Source organism: Carassius carassius, chromosome 44 (assembly GCF_963082965.1).
Source record: "Carassius carassius chromosome 44, fCarCar2.1, whole genome shotgun sequence".
In the NCBI taxonomy this organism is placed as follows: Eukaryota; Metazoa; Chordata; class Actinopteri; order Cypriniformes; family Cyprinidae; genus Carassius; species Carassius carassius.
In genome coordinates, this window is record NC_081798.1 from 11,825,183 (window position 1) to 11,841,706 (window position 16,524).

The following is a 16,524-nucleotide window of genomic DNA, read 5'->3' on the forward strand; positions in this document are numbered from 1 at the left end:
TAAAATGTTTTTGAGCTAACCAAGTCTGCATTTATATCCAAAAAAAAGCAATACTGTGAAATATTGACCCAAACTTTTCAACGGTAGTGTAATGTCTAAGAAAAGGGAAGTCAGAAGGAAACCATGTAATGGTTTTAGGATTAGGAATTACTCTGTTGTGATTACATCAAGGCAACAGCATCCAGCTATCACAGCTGAGAAACTGTGCGCATGCTTGAGTTTTTCTCACCTTGCTGAGAGAGCGGTCACTGACACAGCGAGCCAGCTGCTGCGTCTCAGTGATCTGATCAGCCACCCTTTTCTGCTCATTGAGTTTCTCAGCAAGGGTCTCCAATTCAGTCAGGGCCACTTGCAAGGACAGTCTGTCCACATGGCCAGTGGGAGTGTTTTTCAGCATATCCTAAAGACAAAGAGAGAGGGAATGATTCTAACAGCAAAGAAAGTACAAAAAAGGAAAAGGGTCTCACTTTAGGAAGCTAATGGAAGAGATTAATAACTGCACCTCTACTGCACAGACAACACATTAGCCATTGTGATTTACTATAGCACTATTAGCATTCATTTAAAACTCCTGGTACCTTTACTCTCACTCAAAAGCAAGAAAAGAAAAGAGGGTCAGAATCACAGTACCATCTCACGTTCACGAGAGAAGCATGTTATCAGCCCTCTGGGAATTATTTACACAGAGCTGTGCACTGAAACAACAATCATTCACAAACTCTCTATGAAAAAACAGCGGTGAGAGAGAAGAGGGCATAGACAGTGCTGACAACTAAATGTGCATTTAGCTCATTTATAAAAAAGAAATAATAATAATAATTATATATATATATATATATATATATATATATATATATATATATATATATATATATATATATATATATATATATATATATATATATATATACAGTACAGACCAAAAGTTTGGAAACATTACTATTTCTAATGTTTTCGAAAGAAGTTTCTTCTGCTCATCAAGCCTGCATTTATTTGATCAAAAATACAGAAAAAAAAGTAATATTGTGATATATTATTACAATTTAAAATAATTGTTTTAGAATTTATTATACTTTAAATTATCATTTATTTCTGTGATGCAAAGCTGAATTTTTAGGATCATTATCACATGATCCTTTAGAAATGATTCTAATATGATGATTCATTATCAAAGTTGGAAACAGTTCTGCTGCTTAATATTTTTTCAGAACATGTGATACTTTTTTAGGATACTTTGATGAATAAAAAGTAAAAAAAATGAAAATAAAAAAAAGAAGCGAGTAGTGATAGTAAAGAAGTAGTGATAGTAAAGAAGATATATTATTAGAATATATATTATTGGAATTTTTTTTTTTTTTAATAAATGCAGTTCTTTTTAACCTTTTATTCATCAAATATATTAGACAGCAGAACTGTTTCCAACACTCATAATAAATCAGAATATTAGAATGATTTCTAAATGATCATGTGATAGACTGGATGTTACATGTGACACTGAAGGCTGGAGTAATGATGCAGGAAATTCAGCTTTGCATCACAGGAATAAATTATTTTTTTAAGTATATTCAAATAGAAAACTATTATTTTAAGTTGTAATAATATTTCACAATATTACTTTTTTTCTGTATTTTTGATCAAATAAATGCAGGCTTGATGAACAGAAGAAACTTCTTTCAAAACATTAAAAATAGTAATGTTTCCAAACTTTTGGTCTGTACTGTATATATATATATATAGCCCTAACTGTCATATTAGCAGTCATAGTATTAATTTAATTTACAACTTTGGAGTCAAGAGGCAATTTAACTAGAATTACAAGAAACCCCGAACTATATAACACCCTTGCATTAATAACATCAAAGCTGTATGTTAATGGTGTTTTGATCAATTTAAAAGTTCTATAAATGGCAATAATTCTCTTTTATTTCTATATATTATTAATGTTTGCTAATAAAAACTAAATTTCAAATACTATAATACAAGTAGTTTCTTTAGTAATCTAAACATAAAGAAAAATTTGCTCATAATAATGACTTATCGTTTCTTTAAATTCAACTGCAATGTGTTATTGCTGTTGTTTTGTTTGAAGCATAAATCAAGCACTTGAATTCAGCTCTATTTGGTATTCAGTATAAAAATGTGCCAAGTTTGATGTCGCCATTGCCAAATGTCCTTTGTCCATGTGGACATCAAATTACCAATTGCGACTGTATTAAGAATGAAACATGGGAAAACAGAGAGAAATCGATAACTTACATTACTTAAAAAGCCACTGTTTTATTACACTTTTATTGCACATATTTTGAACCATTATATGGAAAAGAACAGCTTAGACATTCTGCCAAGCACACCTTTTCTTATGTTTCTAATAAGATGTGTCTGTTTGTGGTTGATTCAGGCACCTAAAAAGGAGAAAGCAGATAAAGGTCTCAGGCTGTCATCAAATCTTGTTCTGTTTAATGTGTGATTAAACACAGGCAATTATCAAGTCAGAGCACTGAAAAAAAAAATATTATTCCCATTCATAACTTATCTATAAAAATTCATGGGTAATCGATGCCTACTGAGGTATGAAATTAAGTGCCACAGCACTTTCTTGCATTGAAAAGTTCAGTGGTGAATTCCTGGCTTGTTCCTTGTCCACAAAAATGAACAGAAGTGAAGGAAGGACATGAAGAGAGATCAAGGCAGTAGTACAAACTGTTTGACGATGTAAATTCAATGAATTCATGACATTTCACTGTCACCTGAGACCCACTGGCTGAAGAGGTCAATGTGATATTTCTGAAATAGATCTTGATAATGCTCTGACATTTTGGCACGTGACTTGTTTGTGTGACAGAATGGACATTTGAAGTGTTTATTCATTTATTTAAAATAACAATGTAATTTATACACCCTCATGTCATTCCAAGCCCATCTGACTTTTTGGGCACAAAAGAAGAAATGTAGGACAATGTGCTAACCATTCATTTTTACACACTTGGTCATTTTGGTCCAAATGCACTATATTGAAATTAGTTGCAAGCATATTCTTCACCATTTCTTCTTGTGGATTTGACAGAAGAAAGTTTGTTTTGGGGTGAACCGCCTCATTCATGCAAGTAATGTGCATGCTTGCTGGTTCATTCAAGTTCTCTCAATAGGAGTCTTGATATACACCCAATTCTGTATCATGGCCATGAGCCAAGGGAAGCCAATAGGAGCCAATAGGCTGCGAGAAGCCCTGGCGTGGTCTTAGCCAGTCATTCAGCTTCTAAAAGACTTGCTTGGCAACTAATTTCCAGTTACTTAAAGGAGCACGACCCCTCAAGCACTCTAAACGACAGCACTGTGTGAACAGTTTATGGATAAATACTGACCTGCAGGAGGAGAATGAACTGAGGAAAACGCTGAATAGGCTTTACCATTAGACCATAGAGAGTTATGCGGTCAATGCTGGACGCCTGCTTCTTCTGCAAGCATAAAGAGATGCAACCACATATTGAGAGAAAGGTAAAGGAAGAGAAAAGGCAGACAGAGTAATTTCCACATACAGAGCAGAAGAATCGTGACACTCAATGGAGTCAGAGAGGTGGGTGGAGGTTAGCATTACAGTATTGATTCTTTCATGCCTGCCAGCAGACTCTGGCAATCATTAGACGACTGCGCACTGTCAAAGAGTAGGTGTACTTGAAAGCCCTCCAGCAGATTTCAAAGCAAGGATATTAGACTATGGTCAACTAAGCATTTGTGGAGCTCAGTTGCTTTTACAGATGTTAAAGATTCAAGTCACCGTGGAAATATGTTGCCATGATAACACTACACACATATTTTGCAGTTTATGCAACTTTAAAGAACAGATAACCTCAGTTTCACATTTACAAGGTAAAATATTTTGACGAAAAAGGCAACACTTATAATCCATTCAGAATATAAGTGGCTTGTATGAAATGCTGCAAGCGAAATATGTTCTCTCTCTCTCTCTCTCTCTCTCTCTCTCTCTCTCTCTCTCTCTCTCTCTCTCTCTCTCTCTCTCTGACTAACCTCAAAACTATTCAAATTAAAGTCTAATGAATTCTTGTCTTTCTAGTCTTTCTGACTAATTTTTCAGTTAAAATATCAAGTAATTCTTGAAGGAAGGTAAAACTGCTTAAGAAGCAGCACTGCTTTAGATACTGGAACTTTTTAGAGAATATATCATAATATTTTTTTTTTTTATTAAATGCACTTATATTAAATATATTATTTAATTTCTTTCTAAAATCAAAAAAGAGATCTCTTTAAAGTCATAGAAAAATATCTTCTGTTATGTTCCACAAAAGTGAAGAGTCAGGTTTTGAGGATGATTTAATGATAACAGAATTCTTTTTTTTATTATTATTATTAAATAATTTTGCAGTAGGAAAGGCAGACAAGACATAAGTCAATAATCCATATAGCTCAGCAGTAGACAGAGGTGATTTAGGGTGAAACTTGCATCTCTTGAAGAGGATATTGACAGCAAATATCAGCTCTTACCTTGAGAAACTCCAGAAATGCTGGTTTAGACATGCAGGCTTTCTTAATTAGGGCCATGGCATTGGTGAAATTATTGACGTAATCACTATATACGTCCAGCACCATGGATTTCGAGAACTAAGAGGAATGAAGAAAGAAGATATTTATACAGAGAAATCACATTTTATTTGGTTTTCTGTTCATTTTCTGTTCAGTTTCTCCTGCTCTGAGTCTTGAATCTTGCTGTTGTGGTGGGCAGGCCACTCTAAAGGTGATTACAGGGCAAAGGAATGGAAGTAAACAGTAATTTCAGTGTGGAATTTATGCAACGCAGCACCACCACTTTTTGCCATCTCAGGGACCTAAACATCTTTGACAGTCCATTACTGCCGGGTGTTTTAGAGCAGGCAAAATGGCAGCCATCCATTCGCTCTGCTTTGATTGAAGCTGAACAGACCTGCTGACAGCAGCAGTGCTTGCAGGACTTGGAGAGGACATTAACGAGCCACAAATAGACGTTAACCCCTGTCAAACTGTACCTCCCCTTTGGGGATGGCAAGTACGGCAGGAAATGATACACGCGGGTAAAGATGTTCTTATCAACAAACACACACAGGGCAAATTTACGAAACAGTTGCAGCAACTTGCAGCCAGCAGTAGTTCCGTGCAAAATCTATTAGGATTGTGCTATGAACAGCTGTTAAACAATTTGCAATTGTTTTGCAATTGCAAAATGCAATTGTTTTGCATTTTAGGTTATAGCAAATTAGTGTCTAATTTGTGTTAATTCGTACAATCTTATTCTCATTTTATTTGTACAGAGCTTTTCACAATGCACATGGTTTTAAAGCAGCTTTATAGAAAATCATGATGGTAATGTTGTAATATTTTACGTCACAATTAGCAGATGTGAGATGGGTGATAATATCCAGTAATTTACATTTTGCAATGACAAAAAAAAACAAGCAGTTGAGATTTGCTATACTGTATATATCTCTGTATGTACTGTATATACTTATATATCCAACTATTTTATTCATAAAAGAGGTTTGTTTGCATTTTCCATTAATCAAGGCCAAGTGATTCAATTAATGATTATCCAACAGTGGATAAAACCACCATAACCATATGCACAGTGTAGATTAGCACAATTCCAGCATTTTAAACAGCCAATTTGAGTATTTTAGAGCCATTATCAGATTTTCATAATCAATCAGGTGCTAAAAAAACACAGACAGAGCATGTAGATAATTTATGTTGACTTTGTCTGCAATTCAACCTTATTTAATTCGCCCCTCAGTTTGTACATGTGCACTCAATAACAGAAGAATTGTGCAAACGGATGCAACATGATGTGTTATGTGGTTTGTGGCTATTTCCTGCTCTCCAATGCACAGCAGTGCCACTTCAGCTTTAAGTGTTCCCTCTATGGTACTTTTTTGTGCTCCAGGGACTTTGTAAAGACCAGTTGTGCTATGCAATAAAAGCAGGTCAGACAGGCCAAACTTTCTCTTTTAACGGAAGAATAATGAGAGCAGCTTATGGATGCTGGCTGTGAGGAGGATCACTACAGAAACCTCATTCATTAGTCCATTAGACGCCCTGCAGCCCAGTGCTGCCAACACGCATACTTTGGTAAAAGACAGCCATCCTCACTCATAGTAATTGGCTATGCTTTTGAAGTAAACTGAAGCAGAACACTATTAGTACCTGAAACAGCTTGCTAACAGAGAAGCATAATAACACACAATGCTCAGTGTTCTGTAGTTTAGTTTAGAGGTCAGTCATTTTCAAGTATTTTCCTACTCACTGAAGCAACAAACAGGTCCCCAATCTTTTCACAAGAGTCCCATTCAGCCACCCGAGATGCCAAGGCAATCTGGAACATGGAGTGGCACTGCATGATCTCCCACAGACGGAAAAAAATGGGCCGGATTTTCCTAACACTGAGGATCCGAGGCTCGGCCTCCATCAGAGGTCGCTGGTATTCCTAGAGGACCATAGGAAATGTTGATATTTCTTATGTATGCAATTACAGATTTATATATATATATATATATATATATATATATATATATGTGTGTGTGTGTGTGTATTTATACATGAGGAATAATTCCCTTGACAAGGAAGCAAGATTAAAAATGTGCTGAATTAATCTTAACTGCAAGGTGGATAAAAAAATAAAAAATTTGCACTTTGCATTATCCTTTTCATTCATTTTTTTCATTCATTGAATACAAGATTACAAATGTGCAATCTACATATATGAATGCATTTTTGAAACAACGCATGTAATGGAACACATATACATACATATATCACCTTTTTTTTCAGGGTTTCACGATTCAGTTAGTCTTTGTTATATTGTATGTATATTGTTTCAAGCAGTTGTATAGGAGGTCAGATTTGTCATTCTGTTCAAAAGTTTTTAAAAGAAGTCTCTTATTCTCATTTATTTATTTTTAAATAGAAGCAAAACATTAATATTGTGAAATTTTATTAAAATGTAAAATAAATGTTTTCTTTTGTAATAGATTTTAAAATGGAATTTATTCCTGTGGTGTCAAAGCTGAATTTTCATCATCATTACTCCAGCCTTCAGTGTCATGTGATCTCTCAGAAATCATTGTAATATGCTGATTTGGTACTTAAGAAATATTTCATATAATATTATTCATTTTGAAAACAGTTGTCCTGTTTATAATTGTTTTGTAAACCATGATCATTTTTGCAGGATTCCTAGAAAAAATAAATATTTTGAAATAGAAATAAATGCCTTTACTGTCACTTACTGTAAAAGTTACTGTAAAATGGTTTCAACAAAAATATTATGAAAAAAAAAAACATTTTAAACATTGACAATAACAGTTCTTTTAAAATTTAATATTTCACAATATTTCAAAGAAGACTCTTTTAAAATTTAAGATTAAACCCATATGACTTTCTTTCACTGAGCACAAAAATAATATGTGGGCCACTCTTCTTGAAACAATAAAAATGAAAGTTGTTAAGATCCAAAATTACTTAAAATAAAAAAATAAAAAAGTATCATGCAGGTGGGTGAAAAATAGCAACATTTGGGTGAACAATTCCTTTAACTTGTACATTTGCTAATGTTAATTCTCGATATAAGTTTTGACTGTTTTGCAACATTGTCAAATTCAGACTGTGCTCAGTTAAAAGTTTGTTTAGGCTTGATTTCCTTAAATTGCAAAACAAGTTAGTGATCTTCATAGATAAACTACAAGACCTAATTTTTAAAAACAAAGACACTTTGCTAGTTAGACTGTGGACACAATAGATTTTTCATGGCTGCTTTCTTTCCTACCCTGTAGTCTCCAGCACTAATGAATTATCGACAAAGAGAAAATAAGACAAAGGATGAGGCAATGGGACTATATCTTTTTCTAAAGATGTGTCTGCCCACAACGGCTCTACTAAATTAATTACACACCCCCCACTCACCTGCTTTGGGGCCACTTCACCTGATCTAAACACCCTAGACCATGTCTAGCATGCTATAAAGAGAGCAAGAATTGTAAAGTACACCCGGCAGAGCTTTGATATGACAAGAAAGCTTGGAGACAGATCCTGAATGACTAGATTTCATAGAGCGTAAGCTGTCATTGATCTGTGATTCAATTTTAGGCGGTGCCTGTGCCTTCAAAGGAGTGTGATAACAAATGCTTCTCTCCCCACCACTAGCTGAGATCAGAATTATGTGTAATGAAACTCCACACTATGAAACCCACCAGACCTGCATGCTTCCATTTAAAGGAACGTGAATGTGAAGGCAAATTCATTATTAAAGAAAAGTGATAGTGTAATCTTTTGTTTTTACTTGAGACTTTGAATAGCTGGGCTTTCACATTAGAAAGCGTATTGACACTATTTAGAATCCTTTCAATGACTTTTGTTGTTCAGTCATTGAGACAAAAACAGTGACATTTTGACTAACATTTACATATAAAAAGCATTCTATGTAACATTAAAGGTGGCAATAATATATGACTTTAGAATATTAACTATCTTTTTGAATTTATCTGAGTATGAAGTATCGAAGTATTTAGTTTTAGTTTGATGTTTAAAAAAAAAAAAAAAACTTACCAAAGGTTTTAAAACTATTATGTGAAAACAATTTGTCTTTGCAAATTGACCCCACTGAATCCTATCAAAAGCTATTTTTCACCAACAACAATTTGTTTTTGGGACAGATGCAATAGTATTTTACCTGTAGGATCCGTTTAAGAGAGTCCAGGTAACTCCTCTCACTCTGCACAATGGAGCCCAAAATATGGCGTCGGACAATCTGTGGTCAAGACGGTCAAGACATTTTTTACATTATAAAACTTTTTTTTTTTCACTTTTAATCATTTCATGTGCAACTGCTGAATAAAATAATTTCTTCAAACAGTAGTCAATATCTACTGTAAATAATATATCAAAAAAAAAAATATATATATATATATATATATATTGTAAATTAAGTAATTATATAATTTATATTACAACTGTCATTTGTAAATAAATCTAAATTATAAGATTTATAAATTATATGATACACAGATGTATCGATGCATTAGATCTACAGATAAAACAGATGATCAACGTATTTTAATGTACATTATACAACATTTATATTTAGTGGCGCAATAACTTACCGTACTTAAACTATGTAATCTATATAACATTAAGCTGTGTTGATCTCTCTCTTAAACATTTTTTTTTAAACTTTGTTCTTTCCACAATTCATTTTGTTACATCTACAATACTGATTTGAATTTTGACAAGATGAAAATCTTTCACAATAAGCATGACAACTGAGAAATTAAACAGTGACATAGGGCCAGATTTACTGAACAGGGAAAATTTGCATTAGAGCGGAATTCCATAAAATTAAAATGGCAGGAGAAAATTCTGCGGGTGATCTACTAACAAAGTGCATATTAAAGAACACATAGGCAGCCAGATTATTTCCATAATGACCAGCACAGTCTACCAATAGCAGTGCAAATTACCACCTGCTTTAAGATATGAGTTTTTTGGGGTGTTAAACAATGGCTCAAATACCAGTTTTTTGACAAGTGCAAACGTTAGTAAATCTCGTTGCGTGATTCATTTGAATACTCTCCTCGCATAAATGTTGTGTCTAAAAGGGAAACTCCTACAAATGCAAATTCAGTAAGGTCAGCCACAAAAATAACCATGTCCACGCCTTTTCAGTGCTAATTTTTTACTGCGTGTTTCTAATAAATCCTGACAGTACATTTTTAACGCCAAAAGATAGTTTGCTCTGGGGCAAGCTGTTAGTAAATCTGGCCCGTAGTATGAATTTGAAAAGAAAAGATCTTCACTTTGGTTGGGAAGCAAATTTTACTTCCAAATTATATATTTTGGCATGGACCATGTACATATTACATTTAAAACATCAGTAAATACATATACACTCACCTGCAGGCTGCTAAGCCCATCTGGCATTGGTCCCAGTTGTGCAGGTGGGTGTTTTGCCTCTGATACCATCACATCCAGATACCCTGTATCATCCTCAGTGTCATCTGTCAGGATACACAAAAATATGTTCAAACATACCATAAATCCCTGCATACCATAAAGCTAAGAATATACTTCTATCTTATTACAACTCCGAAGAGATGGCTCAAACAGAAAAAAAGTACTTTCAAACTCAGTACAGAACAAGCTGTTCTAAGCCACATCCAAACAATCTTTCAATCCACACGGCTACAAAGGAAAACCATCCAACATACAATTTTGCACCTTTTCCCAAAGGCTTAAAATCTTCACACAAGTTTTTGCAGCATCTCAAAATAATAAAAGAATCTCCAAATCAAAATGTTTAGCACTATACGCAGTGTGGTACCTCATTTAGAGTGCAATTCTAATAGGCATCGCGTCAGTCTCCACTTCCAAAAGGTAGTCTTACCCCTTTGTGTAGTATGGCATAATGGGAACCAATCCCAGCCAATTTTCCTGTGCACCAAATGCCCTCATCAGCTCTTCTCCCTACCTTTTATTTTAAAGACCCAGTCTGATTTATAATGCCTTTCAGCTTCCCAAATATTTCACATCATCTTTTTTTCAGCCTCCAGCCTCCAGGAGTCAATTTTCTTTTTAAAAGCAAAATCCAGGAAAGCACTGAGAGGTATTAGACTCCATCAGCCTTTTTCTGCCGTATCTGACTCGTGACAGTGAGATCATCTGCCATCTGTAAAGAGGTCTAGCTTAATTTAATGAACAGCCCTGTTCATCTGAGGGGGGAAAAAAGCATTAAAAATGTATAATTGCTTCTTTCCTGAATGGGATTTTTTTCTATCAAAGGAAAAGGAGTGAGGATGGGTGCTCAAAAGAAGATATATTCTCAAATGAAAACATTCTTAGATTACCTGAGTGGTCCTTTCTATGTAGGAATGAAACTCTCCTCATCACAGCGATTCTGGTCTTCTCCAGGCCATCTTTCGTTCCGCTACGTGCCGCCCGCATTAGCTGATGGACCTGCAGAGGTAAACAGAAAATCAGAGGCAGCCGATCTGGAGTACCTCCAAAACCAGTGATGTGGTGGACCCTTATGGAAAAAGGTCGACCATCTCAAGCCCTCGAGCGTAAACAGCCGTGCTCGGGTTCGCCTGCCATTTGTGAGACACCAGTTCAGTGCGTCAGGGCAGCAGTTGGGTGTGTGCTCAACGGGGTCTGTTCCAATAGCCACAAGCCACAAGATCCTAAGCGAGTGAGAGAACATCAAGCTACAGTGATATTTTTATATTTAAAAAGGGAGGGGGCGTCCCATCACTGCAAAAGCAGGTCATTAATAGAGAGCATGTAGAAATGTCTTGCTTGAACCACATGAGAGCTGTTTACTTTATATAAACAAGTGTGCCCATAACCCACCATCATTCATAGAAAATTAGAGATCAGGAGAGCTGAAGCAAAATGAGTGCTTTATAGTGGAAGCGATCTGATAGGTTTGTTTACAACAGAGTAAGAAAAAGTGAGTACGGTGGCCAAGTAGTGCACAACATAATGAAATCTCCACAACTCAACGCATAGGACTAATTTCTTTGTGTTGCAACTTTTTTGCAAAACTGTTTTGCAAATTTCATTGTGTTGTAATTGGTTTCCATTGTGTTTTTGTTGAGTTGTGCAATGTGCACTACTGGGCACAACTTTAAACAGAGAGAGAGGGACTCTAAACAAAGAGCAAAATATGAGACAAAAGGTATGTTCAAATCGACCATAAGTGCAATGCAAAGTGTTCGTCCATCAAATCATTTAAAATTATATGGAGCATATATAGCATATAATCAAAATGATCAATATATAATTTCACGGGATGCAAACAACACAATCTATGGGCCCTGAGACTTTAAAAAGGAACATAAAAGCAAGACACAGAGAGAGAAAAGTCAAAAGAAAAATACTTACCCTGCTGAAAAAGACTTAGGGCCTACATATGCTGTGCTCTAGATGCTGGGATGTCAGTGTGCCACCAGGCTTTTTTCCTACATTAAAGTTTGTCTGGTTGGCAGCAAGTCTATGTTGGTAAGCAACAAGAGACCAGCATAAAACTTTTCAGCAGGGAAAAGTGCAAAAGAGAATGAGTGTAACCTTGAACCCAGGTTTGTGTGATTGCACCGTTTTACAGCTCTGAGCTAGTTCACCCCACTAAAGCCCATTATTCCCATAAGTGCATGAGTGTACCTGATGTCTGCCCCCCAGTCTCATGGTTAGCTCCTGTTTGGTCCTGGTGTAACGTTCTCTCAGTCGTCGAACATCAGGGGTGAGCTACGGGTATCATCACGGCAACAATGCAGGCCATGGGTGAGAGCGTAATAACATGGCAACATGGAGGAGAGGAAGGAATGAAGGGGTAAGCATAAAAGTAAGGGAAAGGAAGTGATGAGGGCAAGGCAAAATCAGGATCAACCACAAAAGCATATGCAAGAGAAATGACTGGAATCAGGGGCATGGCTTAATTTTTAAGTCAAAGCAGTGTCGGATAGACAGAGGAAGATTAGATTATGACAAAACGTGCACCCTCACTAATGTGAATCTCAGACAAGCATGTCCTCATTTCCAAAACAAAGCCCCAGGCTGCATCCAAAACGGAGGTAGGAATTCAGGCATCACTTCCAAATCCAATGTTTGTGAAACATGCTGTCAAATAATATGCTTCCATCTGATCTGTTTTCAAAGAATGAATCTACATGTAGGCTGCCTTCAGTGCCTCTGATATCCCTGAATATTGTGTGTGCAGTTCCACAATTAGATGATGGAACATTTGAAAAACAAATGTGAAGAATATTTAAAACAACAACGGAGATATATATTACCGTGCATTTATTTAATCAAGAATACAGTAAAATGGTGAAGTATCATTACAGTTGAAAGTAGGGCTATCACGCTTATGAAATGAAGCATACAAAATTTAGCTTGTTTAAGATGTGTGTTTTGTCATCATATCTATTGCTATATCCAGCAAAGATGTCTTTCCAAGAAAGGACACTTGAAGACTCCAAAAGGACACCAAAGAACCAAATTATTTAAGTAATCCATCTGAAAAATGTATGCACATATTATTATTATAAAAAAATTTTTTTATGTTTCAGAATTCATAGTTTATACCAGTAAGTGTACAGTAGACAAGTCAAGTTGCGATACCGAACAGGACCACATGGCGACACCAAAAAAAACCTAAACCAACCGCTTTGAGCTGATTGCTTATACTACAGTACACAGATCCATTCAGAATGACTAAACACAGCAACATACACATGACAAATCAAAACATCCTGAATGTGTGTAAAAACAATATGAATGTACTGAAATGACAGAGCTTATAATTTACTAAAAAAGTGACATGATTCTCTCTTCTGTCTGCCATCTCTGATTTAATCAGCATTCGTTTTCTTTTCATCAGAGCTGTTTTGGGCTGATTGTTTAAATGCACTGGACAGAGAAGCGATATCCAGTTAAAGGGTTAGAAAATAAATTGTGTTTCAGCAATTTTGCATTATGTTAAATTACTTTAACACGCTAAGGATTTTTTAACTGATCGTGTGCATTAACACGATAATGCTAACAGCCCCAGTTTAAATGTGACAAGTTTTCTATTTTAATGTATTTTAAAACGCATTTATTCATGTGGTGGCAAAATCAAATTTTTTGCAGCCATTATGTCAGTCTTCGGGGTTGCATAAATCTTTAGTAATCATTTGATTTTTGTGTTTAAGATATATTTCTTATCAGTGTTGAAAACAGTGTTGTTGTTGTTGTTGTTGTTGTTGTTTTGATGTAGTTTTGATGACAGTTTTACATAATACAGTTTTAAGGATTCTTTGATAAACAGAACATTCAAAACAACAGCATTTATTTGAAATATAAACCTTTTGTAACAGTCTTTACTTTTACTTAAAATAAATAAATAAAAAACAAAAGCATTAATTTCTGTCAGAAAAATCTTCTTGTCTCCAAATTGTTAAATTGTAGTGTATATTCATAAATATTTTATATCTGTTTGTACAGGAAAAACAGACACTGCCATCATTTAGTATTTTCCAGTCACTATTATTTTGTCATCATAAAACTCTCTGTTTCTGCTGTAGTTGCAAAGACCAAAGCCCAATTACCCAGTACTGTAGTAAAGTCAATTATTGGTTGTTTGTCCTTGTGAGCTCATTTTAATCTTAACAAGCCCACTATAGGAACTCTTGACACCTTTCAAAATTAAATCATTCCTTTCCAATTATACATGCACTAAAAAAAGCTGGAGGAATAACTGTTAAACTGAGCTCAAATCACTGTGGTATTAGACTCAGCAATCTAATTCTTGCTTATCGTGAGTCGTCTGCCAGTAGGGATCTTATGGAACCTAATTCAGCAGAGGTAAAGGTGAGTCTGGCCATGGGAAATTGGTTTCTGAGGGACTGCCGCCTGGGCAAAGTGTTTTCCATACCAGTGTGACCTCATGAACGTATAAGGGCAGATAACACAGTGCACACTGAATTCAAATTTGCAGCAATATAGAGCAGTGGAAAAGTGTGTCAGTTACACCCAGCGTTAGTAGCGATTAGGCAAGTGCTGGCCAACACTGCACTCTTGTGGTGGCAAAGCACACAGCAACCCTTCACAGACCATTAAAGTATCACAAGAACCCGCACCTCAAATAAATCATCAAACCACTACCAATCAATCATCCTGCAACCTTGGAGGGTTTAAATCTTTTCACGGGCTTTTGTGGTTTATCATTATGAGGAATGTGGAAATGTGCGAAAATAAATCAGATTTTTGTCAGGATGTAATTATTGCGGTTGTGGGAAGTCTTGAATTAACACACACACGCACCTTGCTGCGGGTTGGCGCTTTGTCAGAGTCGGACTGCTCATCATAGCTTTCAAACTCACTTGAGCTCCAGCCATTATTGCGCCCTTGCAAGCCCTCCTCTTTCTGTATGTCTTCATAGATCAAGTCAGCTGACACACAAAGCAAAGCAGGTTTCAGTACAGTCCTGTAAGTATCGAAGGACTTCCAACAATGATGTGGCAATACAAAAATATCTATATAACACAAAGATGGATGTTTCTTCAACCACAGACACTTTAGCCCTTGTAGAATAAAAAAAAATCTATGTATAATTTGATAGTATAATGTATAATTTGATAGTGTAAATATACAGAATGTTATCATAAACATTTGTTCATTTGAGATGTGGTTGAAATCATATTATATATATAATGTGATTTCGACCACATCTCAAATGAACAAATGTTTATGATAACATTCAGTCTTGGAAATAACATGATTGGCAAGATAAGCACTGTCAATGTCACCATATTATGTTGTGTTAAATATTTTATTTTCAACGTTAAAAGCAACCTAATAAAACATGCATGACACTAGATAGGTGGCTGAAATGTAATCAAAATATTTGACTGTTCATCTTAATACCTCTTGGAGGCCTGCAAATTGTATGAACACAAAATTTTATTAATTTCATTTAAAACATATTTTCAGTATTTCTACATTTAATTGTATTTTAATTACATTAAAATCTGATTTGCGAGCTTTAGCAGTAAGCAGTGTATATCTATTTTGTTACACAATAAATATTAAAATGGATTATGTTTTTATCAACTGGATAATCATCATTTGTAAATGTGCCAACTAATATATTCTAAAGATTTTTCATATTTTAAGATGGAACACTGAAACTGGAAACCAGAGTAAAACTATCAAATATATTCAAACCGTAGAAAGCTTAGTTATATAAGTATAGTAAATAATTTTCAAATGTTCTAATATTTAACCTTTAAAAAAATATTTATAAATATTTATTATAAAAACTATCAACACCCAGATACATGCAACAAACAGTCTTGGAGATCTGCAGCATATATACACCAAAAAAACAGACCCAAACACAATCTACGACTGACCTTCTCCTGAAGACAGATTTTCTTCACAGGGTACATCATCATAGATCACCTCCGGACCAGCCGTCTGGTCTGCTGAATCAGTAGAGGCCTCACCTAAAAAGGGACAACAATTTTTTTTTTATTAAATAAAAAATAAGGAAAAGCATGACTAAGGACTGTGAGTGCATTAGTTTGGATGTGCTTACCATATAAAAGAAAAGAAAGAAGCCTATGAATTTTTGTGAACAGTCCCTTGGCAGAAAATAGAGAAATTGTACTTTGCTTGACTTTTTTTTTATAAGATTTTATGATCTGAGAGCAGTGCTGCTTGTCCAAGCTAACACAGAGACATGTGCTCATATCATTAATTCTTGTTTGTTTTTTTGTTTGTTTTGTTGTGCTACTTACATGATTGGCTTTACCCCGTATTCTTAGTCAATATCAATCAAAACATGTAAATGAAACTGAACAATTAGGTAAAAGTGTATAATAACGGCAGTCCATGATTCATTCATTCGGTTGATTTAGGTGAAAAACTGACCATACAGACAAACCTGCCCTATATTAATCTGGCGAGTACACGAGAACTTTGTTTACTGAGTGCACCAAACAGCATGCC

At 35.1% G+C, this 16,524-nt stretch overlaps 1 protein-coding gene across 1 annotated transcript in view; it reads right to left on the bottom strand.

The window, feature by feature from the left end:
* The window catches only part of LOC132126786 (rho guanine nucleotide exchange factor 10-like protein), a 105,187-nt gene extending 90,236 nt beyond the window's left edge, over positions 1-14,951 (bottom strand). Inside the window, exons 1-8 of the mRNA XM_059538284.1 lie at positions 14,836-14,951; positions 10,881-10,989; positions 9,931-10,034; positions 8,711-8,788; positions 6,290-6,469; positions 4,501-4,617; positions 3,363-3,455; positions 230-400 (exon numbers count right to left, since the gene is read on the bottom strand). Of these exons, the coding sequence (XP_059394267.1) occupies positions 230-400; positions 3,363-3,455; positions 4,501-4,617; positions 6,290-6,469; positions 8,711-8,788; positions 9,931-10,034; positions 10,881-10,977 (840 nt within the window). The 5' untranslated portion in view covers positions 10,978-10,989; positions 14,836-14,951. The remainder of the gene's footprint in view (positions 1-229; positions 401-3,362; positions 3,456-4,500; positions 4,618-6,289; positions 6,470-8,710; positions 8,789-9,930; positions 10,035-10,880; positions 10,990-14,835) is intronic.
* Positions 14,952-16,524: the final 1,573 nt, after the last annotated feature.